At 53.0% G+C, this 24,597-nt stretch overlaps 1 protein-coding gene across 1 annotated transcript; it reads left to right on the top strand.

Moving 5' to 3' along the window:
• Positions 1 to 835: 835 nt before the first annotated feature.
• On the top strand, positions 836 to 24,299 carry RHCG (Rh family, C glycoprotein). Its single transcript, XM_008566729.1, has 13 exons — positions 836 to 1,042; positions 9,722 to 9,908; positions 11,226 to 11,376; positions 15,078 to 15,225; positions 16,038 to 16,204; positions 17,554 to 17,691; positions 17,878 to 18,014; positions 18,338 to 18,462; positions 18,718 to 18,791; positions 21,332 to 21,424; positions 22,471 to 22,544; positions 23,567 to 23,648; positions 24,165 to 24,299. Exons 1-13 carry the CDS (start codon positions 856 to 858, stop codon positions 24,297 to 24,299), a joined length of 1,698 nt encoding a protein of 565 aa, XP_008564951.1. The 5' UTR covers positions 836 to 855.
• The last annotated feature ends 298 nt before the right edge of the window (positions 24,300 to 24,597 follow it).

Below are 24,597 nucleotides of genomic sequence, written 5' to 3'. Positions count from 1 at the left end.
CACATCAAGATCACACATATTAACCAAAAGATAATTCCTGACCATGGATCAATGAACTTGTGAAAAACTCAAACTGTTCTTACATCCTTTTATACGTGTTTTTTTTCTTAATACTCTTTCTACCCTGGAATACTTTTAAAGTATTTACAGAAAAGTTGCAAAGAAGGTATAGAGGGTTCCCATATACCCCTTACCCAGTTCACACTACTGCTTGCATCTTATATAGCATGGTACATTTGTCCCAACTAAGAAACCAGCATGGGTGCATCACTATTAACTATAGTTCAGACTTCATTTGGATTTCACCAGTTTTCCCATTAATATCCTCTTTCTGTCCCAGGGTCGAGTCCAGGGTACCACATTGCATTGTGTTGTCCCTTCTTCCCAGGCTTCTCAGGTCTGTGAACTTCTCAGACTTGCCTTGTTTTTCATGTACCCTGTACGAATTTCATAATCAGAAAAAGAAAGGACTGATAATAATGATAACGACGATGATGATTTCTGTCTGGGAATTCCTTCATTCGGATCTCGGTGGGAAGCCAATGGTCCTCTTTTTTTCTCTGTGTTCAAAGGAACAAAAGGGAAGGAACCAACGGGATCCACAGAAGTTGGGACGCCCTCATCCCTGCCCCCTGCCCTTTCAGCCCCTGCTCCCGCCGCTGTCCCCCAGCCCAAGGCCGGGAGCCTCCAGGCCCGTGGCTCGGGTCGGGTGCCCTCGCCGGTCGGTTGGGCGCGCGCGGGCGGCAGCGGGTCTGCTGTTCCGCGGCCCACGTGGCCGCCCCGCCCCCTGCCCGGGCCTTATAAGCGTCGCCGGCCTCAGAGCGGCCGACCCGCCCGGCCAGGAGCCGCTGCAGCATGGCCTGGAGCACCAACCTCCGCTGGCGGCTGCCGCTCGCCTGCCTGCTCCTGCAGGTGGCCTTGGTCATTCTCTTCGGCTTCTTCGTGCGCTACAGCCCCGACGCCGACGCGCACTGGGGGGAGGAGAAGCGGCGCAGGAACATCACCAGCGACCTGGAGAACGAGTTCTACTATCGCTACCCGAGTAAGTGCCGCCGTCCTGCAGGGCACCTGGGGCGGCTCCGGGCAGGCTCCCCCTGGCGGAGGGCCCGGGGCTGCGCCCTGCAGCTGCCGACCAACGCACAACCGCGCGGGCGGGGAGGCCAGGAGGGGACCCGCCCCGGCCCCCTGGGGGCTCCCCACAGGGCGCTCCTCTGCGATCACGCTGCAGAAACGGTCCTTTTCCCTGTGAAAAACTAGTAGGGAAAACTCACTCCGGTGGGTTTTTTTTTTTTTTTTGGCTGCCCTCCCCAGCCATCAGAAGCCTCCAGCATCCCCACCAGGGAGCCCTGCTTGGCGTCCTCAAAAAACCCAAGTCCCACAAACCAGTGGGCGACCGTCTCCTTTGCCCAGCTGTACCTGTACACTCCAAGTAAGTGGGTAGGTCCCGACCTCAAGGACCACAGGGATGGCTCAATGGCCTGCCAGCCCCGCGGCAGGGAGAGGTGTGCGGAACCAGTGTTGGGCCAGGAGGCCATCACACCCACCCTCTTTCGGCTTGGACGGGGAGGCCCAGCACCCCTGAGTTTTCTGGTATCTGTGGTGCTGAACTTAAGAGCGTGGCCCTGGAATCACAGACGTCCTTTCTATCATGGCTCTGCCATTAACCAGGTGGGTGACCTTAGGCAAATGTCAGCCTTGCTCAACCTCAATGTCCTCATCTATCAAATGGGGATAATAGGGCCTACCTGGCAGGGGTGGGTACAGCTAGTGGGAGACAGTGTGCCTAACGCTCCAGCACACTGCTGGGCATGTAATCCTCACTGCACAATGGAGCAATCACTACAAAAGCACTAAATGCAGATGCCCTAGGACTTAGGAGCTGGAAGAACTGGCCCAAGGTCACACTGGTTGGCCCAGCCTCTGGACTCCCAGCCCAGGACTCTTCCATGCCCTTGTGCTTTCTGATTTTCTGCTCCATCTATCAGCATCCAATGACAATTCTTCTAACTGTTTATGCTCACATAGTCATGGACTGTTAAGTTTTGGAAGGGACCCTAAAGCTCATCTCCAAAAGTCACCTGTCAACTGGTGTTCTCTCCATGGCTTGGACACTCTCAGCAACAGGGGGTTCCCTACATTCAGAAATAGCGTTTCCCTTAGGTGCAAGTAAACAACTGCACCTACTCAGAATGGCAGACTGCATTAAAAAAGACTGAAGGGTAGGCTGCAAACCCAGTGGGAGCCAGCCATAGGACATGGCTGCCAAAAAGTTAGGGCTGTCATGGGACTAATAACAGGTACATTTTACAGATGAGGAAACAAAGAAAGAGGGAGGTGACAGAAGAGGGGCATGCCCTGTGCTGGTGAGACCACCGCCTCTACTGGGCTCCACTCAGGGTCATGTTTTAAGAGAGATCTTGACAGCTTTGGCCTTGGAATTTAGGCTCCAGATCCACTCTTCACATTGTCTACCTGTCTTCTCCTTGGTGGGTGACTGACCAGGCATCAGTGAGTCGGGCAAGCTTCAGACCCTCCTTTCCTGTTCCACTCCATCCCTCTGGCTCTTGCTTACCCCTTGACCACAGAACCCCCCCAGGAAAGCATAAGGGGCGAGGCCTTCCGTGGGCATTCCTAGGGCAGTGGAGGCCTCAAGACCCTGTAACAGGAGCTGCAGAACCTCACCAGTGGGGAGTGCAGTCCTCGGTCTCCCTAGCTGCTATCCTCCTCCCTCCACACCGGCTCCTCCCGACACGCACTTATCTTGAGGGTGACCATATAATTTATCATCCGACTGATTCTTTTTTTTTTTTTTTTTGGTGGCTGGCTGGTATAGGGATCTGAACCCTTGAGCTTGGTGTTATAACACCGTGCTCTAACCAACTGAGCTAACCGGCCAGGCTTATCCAAATGAAGACACTTTTGAGAGTAAAGGTAGGGATACTAATAGTAATTTACCAGGGCCCAGGCATAAAATATAACTGTCTCAGAAAACCAGGGCTTATGGTCACTTTGGAAAAACAAATTGAATAAATATCCTGGATCCTGGCCCCAAAGAACTCCCAGACTTGCTGGGAACAGAGAGGTGCACCCTGACACCCAGGGCCTCAGTGGGGACAAGTGCTCCAGGCAGAAGAGATCTGTGACAGCTTCATGGAAAGTAGTGGATGGTGAGCAGAGCAGGCAGCCAAGGGGTCCACTGAAAGGGGGTGCTGGGAAATGGGGTGAGTGGCTTGGTGTGACCCAAGAGTAGGGTTTGTGAAAGGGGTGGGGGAAGGTTGCTAAGGGCAGAGAGAGCCCAGCCATCAAGGAGGACCTTTATTTCCCCTGTGAGTGCTGGGGAGCTCTTGGCCAGTGCAGGGAGAGAAGCTTGGCCTCAGGGTCCCTCTGTGAGGGCAGGAAGTAGTGACAGCCCCTCCAACCAAACATGCTTTCTGTCCTCTAATCGTCACCACCACCCTAGGAAGGAGGCCCCGCTATGATCCCCATTTTACGATGAGGAAACTAAGACCAGAAAAGGGGGAGTGTCTTGCAAAAGTCACTCAGCTAGCTCTGGGGCAGCAGCTGTGGGGGCCTGAGCCTACACTCCTGGCGGCTCTTCTCCCTCTGTCTCCCCTTCCCCTTACCCCCTGTCCCACTCACCGTGGCTGTGGTTAGGAGTTAGAGGGCATGAGGCTTCCTGGCCCAGGTGGGTCCCCAAGCCTTAGTTCCTGGGCAGCTAGGTAATCCCTAGGGGTGTGGAGTGAAGGCAGGTCCTTGTGGTACCTTCCTGGTTCTTGGCCTCAGGCTGTCAGCACCTGTGCAGGCCTCCTTTCTACCCAGGGGATTAGTGGAGCCTGCTGGGCATCCCCAGTTTCCAGAGGAGTCCAGCTCCAGCTGGGATTCATGGGGGCCCGAGGATAGCTCCCTGGGCATGGGCCTCTCAGCAGGCAGCAGGCACAGAGCTAGCTGGGGACCCACCCTGGCAGAGCCCTCCATGGCTTGTACACTCTCAGCAGGTGTGGTGAAGGTGCCAGCTGCTGAACACAAACTTTCCTCATGGGCTGATGCTCCCAGGCCTGAGTGACGAAGGGCAGTGACTGGGGAGAGGTCGTCAAGGAGGAGCCACCACATCCTGGCTCCAGAAGCTTCCTGGGAAGACCAAGGGAGGAGTGGCACACATTTCAGGAGATGACCCAAGACAGAGAATGCTCTGGTTTCAAACACCTGAAGGACTGTTTCATGAGGCCAAAGCAGCCAGGCTCTCCCGGTACTCCTGGGGACCTGCATCCCAGATTCAGTTCTATTTGCTAAAGGACGAGCTTACCCACAAGCAGAGGGCAGCGTAACCTGGTGGTTGACTTTGGAGCTAAACAGATCTGGGGCCATTACTAAATGGAAAGAGCGAACTGCCTAACCAGTATGCACATCTGTAAGGTGGAAATATTAAAGTACAGAATCTCTAAGAAGATTCAAGATGACAGGTGATTGATGGGTCGGGCACTTATCTCATGGCACGGAGTGAGAGGACAGTAAGTACTGGTTTCGAGTTTCGTCAGAAGGGAGTGAGTGCTCCTCGATGAAGGTGTTTAAGTAGAGTCTCAGCATCGTGTTAGAGACGTGGCTAAGGAAAGTCCCTGGATGCTGGTTGAACAATTACAGCGTCTAAATTCCTTTGTGCTCTCCTCATGACATGGTGCTTTTTTGCCTGCTCTGTCAGACAGGGCGTTTATTATTTCCATTTTACGGTAGAGGAAGCCGAGGTTAGAGAGGAACCCAACACTCTCAGCTTGTCAGTGGCACTGGCAGGGGTGAAGCCAAGCCCCCCCACCCCACACACCACAGCCCACCTGCTTTCCAGAGTCTCCTGCGGCATTACTGCCCCTGACCACCTCCCCAGGAGATTTTGCACTGTTGGTGTGGGAGAGTTGGGGCATGGAGTCTCGGGAGGAATTGGGGGACTGGCCTTTAGGTCCTGAAGAGAACAGTTTAGGCGGGGCTGACCCCTAGGAAATGGGAAAGGGGCAGTACCCCGCCTCGTGCAGGGTCCCACCCTTTCTGTGCTGATGCAGCAGAGGGGAGGGCAGTGCGGAGGCCACCAGCATGGAAAACTTTGTCCTCCAATTGCAGAGACTTAGCCCGCCTCTCAGGGGGACTCATCTGTAGAGAGAAGAAGGAGATAGAACTGGGGTGGGGGCTGGGAGGAGAGAAGGGAAGAGTGGGAACAGCTGTGTACTGGTGCCCCCTGATGGCAGCTCTCATGGCTGGAAGCCAGTGTGCCAGCCGTGCCCCATCAGGGACCTCCAGGCTGAGGAAGCCCGTTCTGGGCAGGGCAGCTTGAGTCACCCCAGGCTGGGGAGCAGGGCCAAGGGCCAACTTCCACTTGCTCGACCCTCAGCAAGTCGCCAACCCAATGCAAAGCAGCTGGTCAGTCTTGAAAGAGAAAAAGAGAAATAATAGCTAGTATGATGGAGCAGTTGTTGAAGAGGGTTTGATCGGGTTACTTCATTGAGCTGTTACCCTCCCCAAATTGACCAATAATAAAACTGTGGATCAGAGAGGTTATGTCCTTTGCTGAAGGTCATATGTTTTGGACCTTAAAATCATTACTATTAAAATCATTTTAGTTCTATTGCACAGCAGGGTGACTATGGATAACAGTTCCATTTTGTATTACATAATAGAGGAGAGGCTTTTGAATGTTCTCGCCTCCAAGAAGTGATAAATGCGTGGGTGATGGATAAACTAACAACCCTGATCCGATCATTATATAACATATACGTGTATCAAAACAGCAGATTGCATCCTATAAATATGTTCAGTTACAATGTGTCAATTTAAATAAATAATTTAAAATCCTTTTAGGTAGCACCAAGCTCTATGAAACAGAGATCAATCAGCTATGTTTCAGTGCTAAATTAGGACCAGTTTGGGAGATAAAGAGGATGGGAGCAAGAGAACAGATTGGGGAGGTGCCCTAGGAGAGGGCAGCTGGTGTCTGTGTACCTGCAGGAGGGGACAGGAAAAAAGAGACAGCCCCACAGAGGATCGAAAACAGAGGCAGGGCACCCAAAGGAGCAGGGAGAAGGACAGACTGGCAAGAGGGAGGACAGGCAGGGAGGAGGGACTCGGAAGGTGAGGGCTCCTTGCTCTTGTTCTTGGGCCACAGGGGGACCAAAGGCTCCAAGACTGCAAATACCACCCCTCCCCTCATGCCCCAATGACTCCCTCGGTCCTCTCTAGCTCCATCCCTGCCCGTGTGGCTCCCCTATGCCACCAGGCAGCTGACACCCCTTTCCTCGAAAGGTCCCTGCCCTCTGTGATGCTGTCATTCCCCAAGGGCTCCTCCCACCTCCCCGCCAGCACCCTCCCTGTCTTGTCTGCTAGCTTCAAGGCATGGCCAGGTCTCAGCTTGTGTCTCTCCTTTCTTCGTTCCCACATTCCACATTCACAGCTCACAGGCGTGCCCAATCTCAGACCCCAGCTGCAGCCCTCACAGCCAAGCTCCATTTCTCCCAAGCTACCCAGCCCACCCTTCCACCCCCGGGGTCATCTCAAACTCACCATGGCCAGGACTTGAGGCAGCACCTCCCTCCCACCCAGCAACCTCTTTCCACTGCCCCGTGCTTGTCAACAGCCCTGTGATCCTGCCAGCTCCCCTCCCTCCTTCTGGAATTGTAATCTGAATTTGTCACCTCCCTCTCTTTCACACCTCTCTTCCAGTCTGTCACCCGTTAGTGCTTCCCAGAATAATCAAAATACCATTTATGGTGCTTCACGTACATTAGCTCAATTTCTCCTACAACAGTTGGAAACGCAATAAACCATGAAACGTGATAATACATAAAATCAGCTGTACATATTGAGGAACCTGAGCCCGGATGTGTTTGTGTAAATGGCACAGAAGCTATACTTAGAGAGAAGCTCAGAGCACCTTACAGGTGGACCCACGGCTCTTCTGTATCAACTAGTACCCCTGCCCTTCAGAGTGCCAGGCCCCCTACGCCTCCTCCAGATAGCTGCTCGCCAGGGGGTCTGCAGCATGGCCTGGCTCTCAGGGAAGCCTGGAGAGGAGATGAATCAGGGCAGACAGGGACAGGCAAGGCCAAGGCAGCTATAGCATAAGCAGTGGACACCAGGGCCTGTCAGCCCTGTAGGTAGGAGGTGTTGGACTGTAGAGGGGCTACAGACCCACCTGACTGTGAAATCCCACCTGGGGCTCCTTAACTGCTGCTTAGCTGGCATATCTGGGCGCTGCTGGGACAACAACAATCATTCATTCATTCATGGTATTCATTGAGAGTCTACCTTGGCACTCGCATGGGTACTGGGAATACCTCCATGAACAAAATAGGCATGGTCCTGCTTTCTTGTAGTTTTATAGTCTAGTGGGCTAGACAAACAAGTAAACATAATTCAAATTGTAATAAGAACTTATGAAAGAAAAGAGGGTGGCACGAGAGAGAGAACCTACTTTAAACTGGGGGATCATGAAGGCCTCCCTGATGAGGTGACATTTTGCTGAAACTGTAGGAAGAGAAGTTTGTTGGACATTCTGCAGGAACAGTGTCCCAGATGGAGGGAAAGCCACAGGCAAAGACCCTGGAGTGGGGCTGAGGAACAAAAGGGAGGGCCAGTGCAGCTGGAGCATGCACAGGAGGGAGGGAGGAATGAGGTGGCAGGTGCATGGGGCCAGGCCAGGCCTGGCAGAGCCCTGAAGTTCCTTTTGTTTTTTAGCTTTTTATTTGGAAATAATTTCAAACTTACAAAAAAGTTGCTAAAACAGAAATAGTACAAAAATGCTGTATACTCTTTAACTCAAACTCAGCTATTTGTTCTCTGGCACACACACACGCACACTATTTTTTGTCTGAACCATTTGACGGTCAGGTATATTCATTATGGCCCTTTATTCTTAAATACACCAGAATATTTCCTGAGAACAGGGGTATTCTCTTCCACAACCACCATAATCAACTCCCTAAATTTACATTGATACAGAATCTACTGTTTATATTTAATTTTCACAACTGATCCCATAATGACCTTTAAAGCACTCACCGCACTTCTCCAGCTCTGCCAAAAACAGAATCCAGTCCAGAATTAAATATCGAATTTAGTTGGCATATCTTTTAATCTGGGATATTTCAAGGGCTTTTTCTTTGTCTTTTATGACATTGATATTTCTCAAGAACACAGCCTCACCCATGTTTGTCTGTTGTCTTCTCATGACTGGATTGCATTATGCAGTCTCAGTGAGAATACCATACAGGTGATATTAGGTGATCCTTTTCAGGGTATCACATCTGGATGCACACAGTGCCCATCTGTCCCTCACTGGTCATGTTAATTTTGATCATCCAGTCAAGATATTGCCCAATTTCTCCACTGTATAGTTACCATTATTTTTTTTCTTCCTTTTCAACTAATAAGCAGTCTATAGGGAGACTCTTTAAGACAATGCAAATCCTACTCCTCATCAAAATTTCCCCCTGCATTTAGCATCCGCTGATCAAATCTTTAATTTGAAAACGATGATTTTCAAGCTCCAGCACTCTCTCCACATATAACAGTAAAGCCCTCCCTGCTACCTCATTATTTATTTACTTTCTTTTACCAGCATGGACTCATGAGGTCCTGCTTTTTAATGGTTTTAAATCATTATAGCACATAATTATTTTGATGCTCAAATTGTCCCAGATTTGGCCCATGGGAGCCCATAGATCCAGCCCCTGTGTCCCATGACATCAGTTCCTTTCAGTGTCTTATACTTCTGTGACTCTCTTTGTTTCTCAAAGCTCTTTGCCTTCTGTTATTTTCTTGGAGTCTAGAACCAAGCAATGGTAGCACTAGGAGGAGAGTTAAGATTATTTTAATCCATCCCTTTTATCACTGAGTTCTATTGTCGAGAAAACTGAGGCTCTGGGAGGGAAAGTGGCTTGCCAAGGCCACTGTGTGAGTTGGCAGAAGAGTTCGGCCATGCCTGAGTCACACGAAATGACACCTGTCCATGTTGATCACCTATGATGGGGCAGACACTGCGCTAGATGCTTCACATACACATCTGCATTTAATCCCCGCAACACCTGTGGAGTAAGCATCACAGAAGATGCTTATCAAGCCCCAGGCATGTTACGTAACCTTCCCAGTCATCTGCCCAGGAGATGGAGGAGCTGGGGTCCGAATTCAAGTCTCAGTGATGCTGGGAAGTGAACTTGCTGGAGGTGATAGTGGGATGTGCAGATGGTGGGATCAGCTATGGGCGACTGATGTGTTTGGCCTGTCAAGACCCTCCTTGGCTGGATGTGCATGGATCCTCCACAGCAAAGGAATAGGATTGTGTTGGAGAGGGCAAGTCATCACAGCCCAGGTGGTCTGGGCTTAGACCCGAGGCCCTGGGTGTAACCCACCGCCTGGCCTCAAACTCAAATGACCAGCTGCCCACCCCCACCCTGGGCCAGCAGAGCCACCCGGGGAGGAAGTGGAACCAGGGAGCTGTCATCTCCCGAGGGGGCACTTAGGCATCTCTTGACATGATAGAGCAGTGGCTTAAGTGGTCTCACCTTGGGTCCCCCAGCCCAGCCTCCAGTGGCCCTCATGACAAAGTGGGGCTAGTGGTTATTGTGCCAACAGAGGAGCCACTTGTTAGTGCACCCAACCCTGGGGTTCGGATGCGGGGATGGGGAGTCGGGACTTGGGGGTGCTGTGGCAGGCCCTCACTAGCCTCCGGCTGCACTTCCCGCAGGCTTCCAGGATGTGCACGTGATGGTCTTCGTGGGCTTCGGCTTCCTCATGACCTTCCTGCAGCGCTACAGCTTCAGCGCCGTGGGCTTCAACTTCCTGCTGGCGGCCTTTGGCATCCAGTGGGCGCTGCTCATGCAAGGATGGTTCCACTTCTTTGAAGACGGCTACATTCTCCTGGGCGTGGAGAAGTGAGTGAAGGGCGGGGCTCCGGGGGCGGGGCTCCAGGGGGCGGGCCAGGAACCTGGGGGAAATAAAGGCCTCTCTTAAGTCTCTGTTTTCCATCTATATGCTGTGCCTAATGATAGTACCTGTCCTGTATGGTTCAGGTGTGGTAGGAGAGGGCATGCGCAGCACTTAGCAGCTATCCCAGTGCCTAGCACTTAGTAACTACCATCATTCATTCTGCCAGGCCCTGCTCTAGGCCCTGGGGACACAGCTGTCAGCAACGCTAGTAGTGGAGTAGACATTCCAGTGAATGTCCTCTGTCTCAGAAGCGACTCTGCCCCCACTCCACTAACTAGCCCTACAGTGAGCTCACTTCTTACTCCTCACCCCGATTCTCTCTCACACACACACCAGAGCATGAGGAGGGGTCCTCCTCCAGTCGTGACAGTCTTGAGGAAGTAGCCCCGTTTATCCTTACAACCATCCCATTAACAACTCTCATGGCCCCAAAAGCCACAGTGAGGGCCTGCCTTGGAATCCAGAAGGCAGGGGACATCCTTGTCAGGCAAAGTGTGTGTGGATGGAACCAGGGTCTACTTCAGCCACACAGTGCCACCTGGCCATCCACCTCCTCATGAGCCCTCTACTGGGCTGGCTGGGCTTTCAGCATCCAGACTTGAGGAGGGCCTATGGGCCTGCCCCTCTGCCTCCATTCTCTCTGTTGGCCTTTCTGCCCCCTCCTGTACCCAGTCCACCCCAGCTCCCTACTTCCCAAAGAAAGGCCTCTCTCTCCCCTGGACACAGATCCTCTCCCATGGGTAAGGTGAAGGGAAGGTCCCAATACCTCAAACCCAAGCAAGGCCCTGGCAGCCATTAGATAGGTGTATGTAGACTGAGAGATAAGGATCTGGAAGCACAGGCTACACCTGACTGGAGGAATTGGGGAAGACTTCCTGGAAGAGGAGGCAGTGAGAGGAGGTTCTGGAAGGGCAGGTAAAAGATAGAAGGCAGGGCAGGGCCCAAAATATTGTGCATGTTCAACAACAGCAGCCAGACCACTTGGGTGCCTTGAACACAAGCTGTCTGCAAGGAGTGGGGGCTGCAAAGGAAGAGTGTGGCATCTAGTGTGTGCCCCTGCTGTGCTGGGCTCTTCTCATGTGTAACTTCTGTTCATTCTTGGAGTAGCCCTTAATGTGCCTATTATCACAGATGGTGCAGCTGAAGCTCAGAAGGGATACAAGCCCAGATCCATAGATGACCAAAGTTCAGATTCAAACCTAGGGCTTGAAGTGCCACTTTTGGCTTTTGCTCCAGCCCCTCCCCTGGCTTGTCTCCCCCAGCCTCATCAATGCTGACTTCTGCGTGGCCTCTGTCTGTGTGGCCTTTGGGGCACTTCTGGGTAAAGTCAGCCCTCTCCAGCTGCTCATCATGACTCTCTTCCAAGTGACCCTCTTCTCAGTGAATGAGTACATTCTCCTCAACGTGCTAGAGGTGAGCAGGGCTTGGAATAGAGTTGGGGGTGGAGGGGACACTTGGGGGGACAGTAAGGGGATAGAGAAAGGGAGGGCCAGGAGACATGCCTGCCTGGCAAGTTACTTAATGTCCTGAACCCTGGTTTCCTCATCTCTAAAGTGGTAGTAATGACATCTTCCAGGTGGGTACGATAATCCACCTAGCATACCAGCCCAGTGTCTAGGCAGAGCAGGGGTTCCTCACATATTAGTTTTTCCCCTCTTTTATCTTTCCTGCACATTTGATAGAAGCAGTGAGATGTCTCTGCACATATTCTTGCACACATTCCCAGATTGCTCTGCCAAGAAAAGGACTCAGTGTATTGAGGGAGCAAATCTGTAAGGAAGGATCCCAGGGGAGTGGCCAAGATGTCCATGTACAGCTGCACAGGTTGTGCACTGCATAACCCCAGAGATGCCGTTCATATGGACTGTGGCAAGAATGCTGCCTGCTGAGGTTGGCCATTTCAGTGGCTCAGATGGGGGCACCTTCAACCTCTGACTCTTTCTCAGAAACCTCATTGGTGCTTTTGGGTATGTGTGTTGTGGTAGTGGGGGGTGTCATTCAGGGACCCCAAGCATTACTTAGCCCTCTCTTCTTCTACATTTGGACTCTACCCAGAACCCCTCCCCTGTGGGGGGTGGGGGCGTGTTTAGGCCACCCAAATAAATTCAATCATTCAGGGCCGACCTACGGCTCCCTTAGGAGAGTGTGGTGCTGATAACACCAAGACCACAGGTTCGGATCCCTATATAGGGATGGCCTGTTAGCTCACTTTTAAGAGCGTGGTGCTGACAACACCAAGTCAACGGTTAAGGTCCCCTGACTGGTCATCTTTTAAAATAAATAAATAAATAAATAAATAAATAAATAAATAAATTACATCATTCATTTTGTGATTTTTTCCAACCACCAGACTAGTCCAAGCCACCGTATCTCTTCCTCCTAATTCATCTTCCAGGCTTCCTCCTTGCCCCACACACCCCCTCAGGCCAATCTCCACCAACAGCCAGAGTGGTCTATTAATAATGCATATAAGACCATTCCCCTGATTAAAACCTATCAGTGCTTTTTTGTTGTTGTTTTGTTTTGTTTTGTTTTGTTTTGTTAATTTCACTTAGAATAAAATCCATGCTTATTATAAGACCCTACATGTTCTGGCTCCAACCTTTCTCTCCAAGCGTGTCGTCTCCTCTCTCACTGTCATTCTGTACTTTGGCCATAACCTGCTCTCTGCCCCTTGGACACACCAAGCTTGGCCCCATCTCAAGGTCATCTCACTTGCTGTTGCCTCTGTCTGGAACAGTCATACCTGAGAGCTTCTCACTGCTGAGGTCTCAGCACCAATGCCACCACTGCAGAGAGACCCTGCCTGCTCCCCACCCAGTGTTAATTTCCCCCTCGCCCCCTCCCAGTCACTGTTTGTCGCACTGCCTTGCTTTATTTTTTCTTCAGAGCACTTATCCTTGTCTGATAAGGGCAGGAAATCTTATCTGTCTGGGCCATCTCTATCCCCAACACCTAGCCCAGTGCCTAATAGGTGCTCAACAGATATTTGTCAAGTAAATGAATTTTGGAGTCTTCCTGCATGTCAGGCAACCCTCCAGGCTCTGCGGTACAAAGGTGGCAGGACCAGCACTTAGACCACAAAGAGCTCATAGCCTAGTGAGGGAACCAGGAGGTAACCAGGCAGTGACTTGTGCACTGTGATCAAGAGCCAGCTCAAGGGCGGGGTGGCCCAGAGGAGGGTGCTTCAACCAGCCTGGCAGCTCAAGAGACTTCCTGGAGAAAGAGAAAGCTAGAAGTCAACTAGGAGCTGGCCAGGCAAAGGAGTGAGCAAGGGCAGTGGGGCAGGGGGAGCAGTGAGTGAGTACAAAGGTCTGGAGACCCACAGCGAGGGGTCCTCGGTGGCTCAGGCTGGCTGGAGAGTAGGTTGTGCTGAGAGGGGAGGACGGAGGGGTAACAGGTGAGAGGAGGAGCACGGATCATCAAGACTCCTGGAGACTGTTAAGGAGTCTCAACTGTATCGTGAGGGTAGTCGGGAGCTGTGGAGGGTTGTAAGCAGGGGAGTGGCATGGTCAGACACATGTAATGGAAATGTCATTTCGGCTGTAGTGACAAGAACAGTTAGGAGGCAGGGAGCCCAGTTGAGAGGCTTTCCAGGTCACCCTGGTGAGAGACGATGGGACTGGGACTGGGTTAGTGCAATGAGAAGAAAGTGGATGATTCAAGAGATATAAACAAGGTGAGCAAGTGGGCCTTGGAGACCGACGGGGCTGGGCGATGCCAGAGAGAGAGAAGCTAGGCTAGTTGAAGGGTAGACAGTGGGGCCAATCACGGAGGTCTGAAACAGGCCGAGAAGGTAGTATCTTGGGGTGACTTAAGAGGCAGCAAAAGCTCCTTTTACCCTCAAAAACCCTCCCCAATCTGCTACAAAAATTCTTTTAAAGCATGACAATCTTCAGCCTCTCTTTGAGACAAGTTTAAATACAATAATTGTCATTGATATGTAGGAAGCATTTGGCCTTTGCTGAGCTTTGCTCTGCATGCGTTAAATGGGTTAACTCTTCTGATCTTCATCTCTGAGACAGGCACAATTATATCCCCCATTTTACAGATGAGAAAGCTGAGGCTCAGAGAGGTTAAGGGGCCCACCCAAGATCTCACAGCTAGTAGAGACACCCACTAGGCTGGGCATCAAGAAACCTAGCCCTGTCTACAACTAGCACTATGACCTTGGATGACACACTTACCTCTCTGGATGGGTGTCCTGATCTAAAGAGAAGGAGTGAATCTGTGATTCTGTTCCCCTGAGAGGTTCCGAATGGGGAAAAAGAGGAGGCTGAAGAGAGGGGAGGTGAGTGGAGGGAGGGGAACGGGATCTAACATCAGTCAAGCACCTGTTGAGTGCCAGGCCCTTGCCTTACACAACATGTCTAGTTTAATCCTGACAGCAGCCCTGCCAAGTCACTATGACCTCCCTCCCATTAAATGAGGAACTTGAGAACTAAAGAAGTCAAGTGAGAGGTGCAGAGTGGTGTAGGACAGGAGGCCCAGCAAGGGACAGATGAGGAAGGGGCCAACCCTGCCTGCTCTAACTTTGGGGGACAGGAGATGGGAGGGCAGGGATGGGTGGGTGGTGGGAGGGTGGCTGGGATTTTGGAGAGCAGGGAGCATGACAGGATGCAGGGGGAGGTGGGTAATGGCAGTCTGGGTGGGGTAGTGTTGGACCAGGAGAAGTTGTGTAAAAAGAAATGTGGACAGTGGAGACCCAGAGGGAAGTGCCCAGGAATTAAGACAGAAGCCAGTGGGTGACAAACCAGATAGGGGCCGCCCTGGGTTCTACCTCTGCTCACCTCTTCCCACTGCTTGATTAAGCAAGTCCCTCTCCAAGCCTAGGTTTCCCCATCTGGGAATGATCCCATATGTTGGGTGAGGCTGCCCTGGCATTTCCTGACAGGCTTGCAGCCTAGGTTCAGGGATGCCCATCTTCTCCCCCTTCCCGGTTGATTAGTCTTTGGGGACCCCAGTCTCCATTCTGCAACCGAAGAGTCAGAGACAGCTGGACCTCTGTGTGCGTGCATGCATGCATGCGTGTGTCTGTGTGCAGGGGTGTGGCGAGTGCTATGAGGAGGGAGGGAGAGAAGGTGCCAGAGCCTGAAGGGCCCCTTGCACCCCAGGTGAAGGATGCAGGGGGCTCCATGACCATCCACACATTTGGCGCCTACTTTGGGCTCACAGTCACCCGAGTCCTCTACCGACACAACCTAGAGCAAAGCAAGGAGAAACAGAGTTCTTCGTACAACTCGGACCTCTTTGCCATGATCGGTGAGAGATGCCATGATGACTCAGGCCACCTTGATGGGTGAGGGTCCCTAGGATGGGTGAAGGTGGCCATGATGGGTGAGGGTCCCTATGATGGGTGAGGGCCAACATGATTATTTAAGGCTGCCATGATCACACCTGATTGGTCTGGTGGGTGGCTGCCAGTTCTCTCTGTGGGAAGGACAGAGGGAGTTTGCCTGTAGACAGATCTAGAATCCCAGATGTCTATCCCTCTTCCCCATGAGGCTGAAAGAAGTAGGTCACTCTTCCTATGTTTTACCTAGAATGCCCCAAGGCAGACACAATGGTAACCAGGAACTGGTCTCTCCATCCCTGGGCTAGGGCAAGATGTGCATTCCTACTTCTGTGTCCATTCATTCCAGAGAGCACATACTGACCACAACAATTCTGGTCTCTTAAACCCCCCCCTTGGAGCCCCACCCTCCAAGAGCTCCTCACAGTGTGGTGGAAGAGACACGATGCCACACCGATGATCTACCTACAGTGGAGAAAAGATTCTCCCTCGTGGAGCAGTGGGGGAGTGGGGTGGGGAGCATTTAGCAGTAGTGGGGGTCAAGGTAGACTTCCAGGAGTGGAGCAGAAAGCTAAGTGGGAGTTAGGCAGGTGAATAAGGAAGAGAGGGCCTGCCAGGAAGAGCCCCAGCATGAGTAAGGCTGCAGAAGTGGGAAACAGCTGGGGTATGGGGGTCATTTGCCATCTCTGGAGCTAAGGGACAGGATCTCTGCCTGAGTTCTGCTGGGCCCCATCTAATGCCTCTTCTCCCGGGCCCACTGGTCCTGTCTGCTCTGACCCAGGCACCCTCTTCCTGTGGATGTACTGGCCCAGCTTCAACTCAGCCGTGTCCTCCCACGGGGACTCCCAGCACCGGGCTGCCCTCAACACCTACTGCTCCTTGGCAGCCAGCGTGCTTGCTGCGGTGGCAATGTCCAGTGCCCTGAACAAGAAGGGCAAGCTGGACATGGTAAGCACTGGGGGGCTTTGGAGGGAGGTGCGGCTCTCACTGCCTGCGCAGATCACTGTGCCTTGCCTACAACTCTGTGAGGCGGGCAGCTTCAGGATTATTGCACCCATCTTGCAGATGAAGAAACTGAGGCTCAGGGAGAAATGATGTGTCCCAAGCACATAGCTGATGTTTAGCAGAGCCCACAACCAGACTCTTGGAGGTTCTGCTATGTCAACAGCTCTAGATGAACTGGGTCCTCCTCCTCCTCCTGCTCACACTGGGGGTGCTGACAGCTCTTCTGAGCTGAGTGTCAGCCTGCCCAACAGGGTTTCTGGGGCACTTCCCCTCTGCCAGGCTTCCAATCCTCCAAACACCAGCCCTCAGGCTCCTTAAACTGCCCCACCTGCTCTCTCCCACATGCTCAGAGGGATGATTCCTGTAATGCTTTGTCCACTCCACTGGGGAAGTATTGGAGGGTAGTGTGTTTCACAGTGTCCTTCATGTCACACCATCAGGACAGCTATTTCTGTCACTAGTCAGGGCGGGGGGGCCAACCTCACAGATGTTGGCAGATTTTTCAATAAAAAGAAAAGTAGAGACACTAACTCTGTCTCTCATAGTCCAACACAAGCCTCTGGACATGGGCATATGTGTGCTGAGATGTGGCCATGAGTTCCTAGATGCACAGAGGTGGGGACTCAGGCACCAGGGGAGGAAAATCAGACACTCTGACATGGGCTCATGCAGGGAGGGACATGGAAAAGGTCAATGACAGAGGCCTGGACTCCACGCAGACCTGGATCAAGACCCCTTTCTGCCTCTTGCTAGCTCTGTGGTCCTCAACAAGTCATTTAACCTCCCTGCACCTCAGTTTCCTCATCAAAAGGTAACTGTCCTCAGTCATGGGCTGGTTGTGCAGATGGGATGAACTAATCCCCAGAGCCAGCAGCACAGGACCTGGCTCGGGCTGGCACTCAGAGAGCATTCTACAGGCACCTGGCGTGGACATACGTGCATGTAGAGAACATCCAGACATTTGGGTCTGGGCACACAGGTGCACATGGCACACATGACAGGGACATGCAGATGTGCTTGCAGGGCTCACTGGCATATGCACCAGTGCACTGGCTTGTGTACATGGGAAATGCCCAGACCTGCCGGGCGGGCTGGGTGGCACATGTGCTAAGAACCCGGGGGGTGGCTATCCCATGCCCGGCCCAAGGCCAGAGTCCCCTGCATGTTTCTGGCTTGCTGAGGTGAACTTCGAGCCACCCCTGGCTCCCAGGACCCCAGTGCCACCTTCTCACAGCGAGCGAGCTGCTCCAGGGAGGGGACTGAGCTCCTCCCGCTCTGCCCGCCCCACCCAGGTGCACATCCAGAACGCCACGCTCGCAGGAGGGGTGGGCGTGGGCACCGCCGCCGAGATGATGCTCATGCCCTACGGCTCCCTCATCGTCGGCTTCATATGTGGCATCGTCTCCACCCTGGGTTTTGTGTACCTGACGGTGAGCACGCTGGACAACAGGCTGGGGGCTGGAGAATGCTGGGGTCCCTGTGCTCCTGACAGCGGGAGGCAGGGGAGCAGTCTTGGAGGGGGCCGAGGGCTGGAGAATCCTGGCTCTCTATGTATTTGAGGGCCTCCTCACACCCCTGCTGCAGCCCTCAGCCTGAGCAGCACCTCCCCTCCGCAGCCTTTCCTGGAGTCCCACCTGCGGATCCAGGACACCTGTGGCATCCACAACCTGCACGGCATTCCCGGCATCATAGGTGCCATTGTGGGTGCCGTGACAGCAGCCTCCGCCAGCCCTGAAGTATATGGACAGGAAGGGTAAATATGGAGGAGCAGGGGAGGTGGAGCCTTCTCCTTCCTTCTCCATCCCTCCTTCCTGCTGTTCCTCTCAGGCCCAAGATGGTGCCTTTCTCCCCTTCCTTCCCCACTCTGGACCATCGTCTCATGGGCTTCTCTCCCCACCCTGTCCCTCCACAAGAGTCTTAAAGACCAACTGATATGTGCAGTGCCCCCATTTTGTAGATGGGAAGGCTGAGGCCCAGGGTTTAGTGAGCTTGGTGCCCGCTCATGTTTGTGGGGTGGCAGCAAGTGGTTACTTGGCTCTCTGTGAGGCCCTGACCTGCCCCTTGTCTCCACCCTAGGCTTGTCCATTCCTTTGACTTTCAAGGTATCAAGGAGAACTGGTCTGTAAGAACGCAGGCCAAGTTCCAGATTTTTGGCCTCCTTGTGAGCCTCGGCATGGCCCTGGTGGGTGGCATCATCGTGGGTGAGTGAAAGTGGCTGGGCCCGAGAAGGTGGGGTCACTGTGGGTCTCCCTGGGTGGGGGACCCAAGAGCATGTACCAGAGGTCAACCTGGAGTGCCCATGAGTCCCTTATCTCTGCACTTCTGGCTGTGGGGTTGAGGAGATCTGGGCCTCAGCCCCAGGACCCCAGCAGGGATTTTTCTGGCTGAGGAAAGGGGCTGGGATAAGCTAAGAGAAAAGTGTTTTCTGACCTTCTGTGACTTCCAACTTTCTTTAGGGTTCATTTTGAGATTACCAATCTGGGGACAAGCCTCTGATGAGAACTGCTTTGAGGACTCAATCTACTGGGAGGTGAGTTCTATGGAACTGTCCCCCTGCATGAGGGCAGCTTCATCCCCTCCCCTTCCTCCCTTTCCCCCCCTGCACTTAACATCATCTGGGATGGGGCCTGGGGAGCCAGAAGCTGGGAGTAAGGGACAGGGCCTTGTCATTCTGCTACTTTGTCTGGAAGGTAATGTCTCCTGGGGGATGAAGACTGTTCCCTTCTTTCCTCTCTGGACCTCAGGATTTAGAGGGGGTGGTGTACACCTCCTTTATACACACCCTGGGGGGTGTTCATGGAAGCAACATATGATCAGGGCTGTAGCTGGAGTTTTCTTGTGTCCCTAAGGGCCTCAGTCAGCTTCATTCTAGAACAGTGATTCCTAAGGTATGGTCCCCAGCAGCATCAGCATTATGTGGGAACTTAGAAATGCAAATTCTGAGTCCCACCCAGACCTCCTGAACCTGAAACACAGAGGGTGGGGCCCAGCACTCTGGTTTAACAAGTCCTCCAGGTGATTTTGATGAAAAACACATTTGAGAACCGCTGCATTAGACCAGTGGTTTTCAGTCTTTACATACACATCGGAATCACCTGGGGAGCTTTAAAAGCATCCAAAGCCCAGCTCAGTCCACAGAGACTTGGATTTAATTGGTCTGCTATAGGACCTGGACATTAAAATTTTTTAAAAGCTTCCTAGATGGTTTTAACCCAGCCTGGGTTAAGAATCACAGTGCAGTGCTCTACCTCAGTCTCCATAAGAACCACCTGGAGACCTTGTAAAAAGTTCAGCTTCCCAGGCATCAGCCCAGAGATGAATTCAGTAGGGCCTCGGACTCTGCAAGAGAATCAGCTCCCAGGTGATTTTGCTATAGAAGCTGAGTTCTGCGACCTTCCACAGCTTTCAGCACCTGGAGCAATGTTTCTCAAGTTGGATTTTTATACTGACCGTGTCAGTTTCTTTAAAAACATGCCACAATTTGGGCTTGCTGTGACGTCAGGGAGGCCTCTCCATGGATCATTACCGGAGGTGCCTGCCTGTACTGGATGAGGGAGGATGAGAGAGGGCCGCTCTTGCTTCCTGCACTGCCCGCTCATGACAAGGGTGAGGACCAGGGACCACCCATCATTTGTCTTTCATTTGGCTCTATAGTTTTACGACATACCAGAAGTTTTGGGGGTAATTTTAACTAATGTCCACTATAAACCAATTTTATGTACATAACTAATTTCACTCAAATTAACTTTTTTAAATTTGTTTTTAATTTAAAAATGGTTAGAAGCCCATTAAAGAAAATCTGGAAATAGAGAAAAATAGAAAGAAATCCTATCACCCTAATTCAAGCACTGCTAATATTTTTTGGTATATTTCCTTTCGGTCTTTTTTCCTCCTCTACACAGTGTTCTTACACAGTTGAGATCGTATTAAACACCCAATTTAGTGTCCTGATCTCTTTACCTATAATAAGAATTGTTCTAACATTCTTCATAAACTTTCTTTTTTTCACAGCATAATTATCCTCATTCCATATTTAAAGTCAGAACTTCAACTATTTTAGACACCACAATTAGAAACCACGTGGATTTAATGCTAGAGAAATAAATCGGAAATGTTGTCAGTTCCCATATGTAGAAGTTCCTTCTTGGTTCTGTTTTGATCTTTATAATTTTTTTTTTTTTTTTTAAAGATGACCGGTAAGGGGATCTTAACCCTTGACTTGGTGTTGTCAGCACCACACTCAGCCAGTGAGCGAACCGGCCATCCCTATGTGGGATCCGAACCCGGGGCCTTGGTGTTATTAGCACCGCACTCTACCGAGTGAGCCATGGGCCGGCCCTTGATCTTTATAATTTATTCCAAGTTCACACCTTCTCTCAACTATATACCTCCAGCAGTAATCGGTTGAGAATAATAAAATTCCATGCCAGTGGAAGTGAACACCATCAGCAGGTCCCTGAGGCCCCTGGGTGGTACCTGGGAGGTGAGGTGGCTTCCCAGAGGATGGGGGTGAGACAGGTAGGTAGGTATTCCCCAGGACCACAGATGAGGCAGTCTTGCTCATCTGCCCCACCTGCACGCCACCTCCCAATCCACTTCCAGCCTCTCCTGCACCTCCCCGTCCCCCACTTTTGGGCCTGTGCAGTTCAGGGAACTTGCCATGCTGCCTCTCACCTGGTGCAGTCCTACTCATCTTTCAAAAGTGGGTTCAGCACAACCACCCGGAATCCCCACAGGCTGGGTTATAAGCTTCTTGTGTGCATTCACAACTCTTACTGTCACTGTGCATTTCATCAGAATGCCTCGCCATTGCTCTCCTTGCACAATAATGCTGTCTTGTTCTTGCTGTGCACCAGCACCTGGGACAGTGCCTAATGTGAGGTAGGGGCAGGATACCTGTGCTGAAGAACTGCTGTACTCTCCGTGGCATGGTGTCTGCACAGTGACCACAAGGTGGCACTCGCCGCACAGCATTCGCAGCTCATGGCTTGCCCAGGCTCTTCTAGTTCCACCAGGGGCACCCTGCCCCACCTGGGACAGGGCCTTCAGAGTTGCCTCCTCTCTCTGTAGGTACCTGAAGAGAAGAGCACTGTCTACATCCCTGAGGACCCCAGCCTCAAGCCCTCAGCACCCTCTATACCCTTGGCACCCTTGGTCCACTTGGTACCTTTGACACCTTAAGCTGCCAGGGCAGGTGAGGAGTAGGAGGGCATGGGCTTGGTTTGGCCGTGGAGGGATGATGGGCAGGTTCTCCCAGTGAGGGCCCAGCTCTCAGAATCAGATGCCACCAGCAAAGGGGCAAAAAGCAAACATCAAGAAATGAGGATGTGAGCTTCCGCCCCTCCTGCCTGAGGTGGAGTGGGTGCTCTGGGGTGGCAGGAGAGGCCCTCAGAGCCACACTGCCCTGAATGTGTGGAAGGACCACTGGACTAGAAAGAATGTATGGAAGGAGACCTGGGGGGCACATGTGGCTGTGTGACTGTGCTTGCTGGCTATATGACTTCCAGAATCCCTCCACCCCAGACACTGAGCTTCAATTTCCTCACCTATAAAAGTGGAGCTGACAGGTCTGGCTCTATTCAGTTGATGAGCTCAAAGACTCACCCATCTTCCCTCCCTTCCTCCCTTCTTCCTTTCTTTCCATCAACAAACACTTCCTGGCCTCCTCAGTGGAATGCACCAAGCGCTTTCTCATGGCTTTGGCATCTCACCCTCACAAGATCTCTACAAAGCAGGTGTAATTACTTTCCTTTTTCTAGTAGATGAGGAAATTAAGGCCCAGAGAGGCTCTTCAAGGCCACACAACTGGCAAGTGGAGGAACTGAGGTCTTTGCAGGTCATTGTCATTGGTCTTATTATTGTTACTTCACCTCCTTAGAGGCCAGAGCTTGGAAATAGCTGGATCTGGGGCAAGAGGCTGAGAGATGTGGCAAGAGGGGATGTTGGGGTTCTAGGAAAGAGAAGAGCAAGGCTGTGACCCTTTGCTTCTAATATCCACCCTGTCCGGAAAAGAAAAAGGTGCTGAGAAGCTGTAGCAGGACTTGGCAATGACCTGCTCTTGGCTCTCCCCTTGCAGGCTACACAGACTGTCGCAGGCCTCTGGAAGGAGCTGGCGCTGACCTAGCGGGGGACACAAGAGAAAGTGAGCGGCACCAGCCTGCTGGCCTGGCCCCAGGAAGCCTCCACCCCTTCCCGCCCCTTCCTCCCAGGGGGCCTGCCTGAGAATGGACAAGGAGGAGCAGCAGACAAAGTGGGCATCCAAGCCAAATTCTGCCTGCAGAAGGTCTGTCCCTGCCTGGGATCTTGGTGGCCACATCCTGAGAAAAGCAGGCCTGGAGTGGGGCTAGGGCCTGGGGGTGGGCCTGAGCCCTCCCAGGAGACAACACAGCTGCCAGCCACCGCCTGTTGGGCTCTTCCACTCCCTGCCTGCCCCCCAGCTAGTGCCTCCCATGCTCCTTGGGTCCACCAGAGCTCTGTGCCGTGTAGGTGGCAGCCTCCGTGAATAAACATTCCGGATGTTCTTTGTAGAATGAGTGTGTGTGCTCCAATGGGGCCTGTTTGAGGGAGAAAATGATCCAAGAGACCTGGCCTCCTGCTTCAATCCTCACCCTCTCCTAAGGTGCCACCCGCACTGCAAGGAAAACCATCCCAGGCTGACGAGGAAGCACTTAGGGTTCTGGAACCTGCCTGCAGCCTGGGCCACCCCGCAGGACTCAGCTCTGGGTCTTTCCTCAAGGCCCCTCCTTACTTCACATCAACTCTTCCAGAAATTCACCCCTTGAGAAAGCTGCCAGCCCTGCTGTGCCCTCTGCTGGCCCTGCTCCGGTCACTCCCCCAGCGTGGGGCAGCAGGAAGGGAGGGCTCCTTTGGGCCCATATCTCCTCCCCCAGCCCTTCCCTCCTTCCTCTCTGCCAAGCCAGCCCTGCTTTCCCTCTACAGTGGGAGAAGGTTTCCGGAATTTACATCTCCTGGGCCCACCACCACCCTGGGCAGAGTAATGCACAGTTCTTGCCTTCAGGGTACTCACAGTCTAGCTGGGGGACAGACCTAACACACAGTGTCCACCCTGAACTCTGACAGCTGTGGCTGGAGAGGCAGTCTGTGCCTAGGTGGCTTCCCAAAGCAGGGCCACCTGACCAGGGTTCTGGAGGCTGAATAGGAGTTTACCAGAAGGATGGCAAAGGGACAACATGGGCACAGACCCATGGGCAGGGATCAACATGGTGAGATTTGGAATGTCTAGAAGAGAATAAGAGGCAGAAGCCAGATCTTTGTGGAGCAAAGGCTCCTGGGAAAAGGGTGAAGGGAGAGTGAGGGACCGTCTCTCCTGCCTCCAACTCCGCCCTCCTGCCCCCTCACAATGTCTCTCTCTCTCTCTCTCTCTCTCTCTCTCTCTCACACACACACACACACACACACACACACACACACACACACACACGCACGCACACGGCTTCATTCCTCTTACCAGAGCAGGGGGGAGAGGAGGGAGCTGAAATGCAACCTATTCATGTTCCCGCCATGTAGCACCCCTCATTTTCCATGCTGGGTAAAGACAAAAACCCTTTACAACCTGTTTCTGGAACTTGTCAGCAGCTGCCAAGAGGAGCATGTTAATTAAACGTCGGCAAAGATGGAAGCCGGAGGCCCCGGCTCTAATTGGACAGTTTGCTTCACCGGATTGAAAAACATTGTGACAAAGGAGGAGGTGCGCGGCGGCTCGGCGGGGGGCGGCGTGGCGGGGAGGGCGGCGGCGGCTTTGATTCCAGCTGATCGGCGCCGCGGCCCTGCCCGGCACCAACGCGCACGGCTGCAGGGTGCGGCGGGCCCCCGAAGGAGGAGGTGCGCGGCGGCTCGGCGGGGGGCGGCGTGGCGGGGAGGGCGGCGGCGGCTTTGATTCCAGCTGATCGGCGCCGCGGCCCTGCCCGGCACCAACGCGCACGGCTGCAGGGTGCGGCGGTCCCCCGAAGCCTACACGCCCCAGACCTCGCCGACAGTCCCGCGAACACCGTCAGGCCCAACCGAGGGCCTGGCTTGAGGGCTCCAGGCTGAGCCCCCCCACCTCCCGTCCCCGGATCACATGGCCTGGGCTCTGGGGACTGCGCAGGGTGGGCACGGAGGGCAGGGGTCGGGCAGCGCTTCCACCTCCAGGCAGGGTGGATGCTGCACGGGGAGCCCCTGCCCAGCCTCACCCGGAGTGGTCTGGGTCGAGGCCTCTGTTTCCCCAACCAGCGCTGGGTCACGTGATCGGGCCTACGGGCTTAGAAATGTTGGCAACCGGGGCCTTGTCTTGGAAAATCCAACTGTAAAGCTCTTCAGGGAGCCCTGCAGAGCCT

This window comes from Galeopterus variegatus, unplaced genomic scaffold (assembly GCF_000696425.1).
Source record: "Galeopterus variegatus unplaced genomic scaffold, G_variegatus-3.0.2 Scaffold266, whole genome shotgun sequence".
Lineage (NCBI taxonomy): Eukaryota > Metazoa > Chordata > Mammalia > Dermoptera > Cynocephalidae > Galeopterus > Galeopterus variegatus.
This window is presented reverse-complemented; position numbering and strand designations above follow the sequence as displayed.

Coding starts and splice junctions, on each gene's coding strand:
- RHCG (XM_008566729.1), top strand. CDS start 856: ATGGCCTGGAGCACCAACCTCCGCTGGCGGCTGCCGCTCGCCTGCCTG. Junction 17,692..17,877: donor TGGGTTTTGTGTACCTGACG/GTGAGCACGCTG, acceptor TCCCCTCCGCAG/CCTTTCCTGGAGTCCCACCT. Junction 18,792..21,331: donor AGGACTCAATCTACTGGGAG/GTGAGTTCTATG, acceptor CTCTCTCTGTAG/GTACCTGAAGAGAAGAGCAC.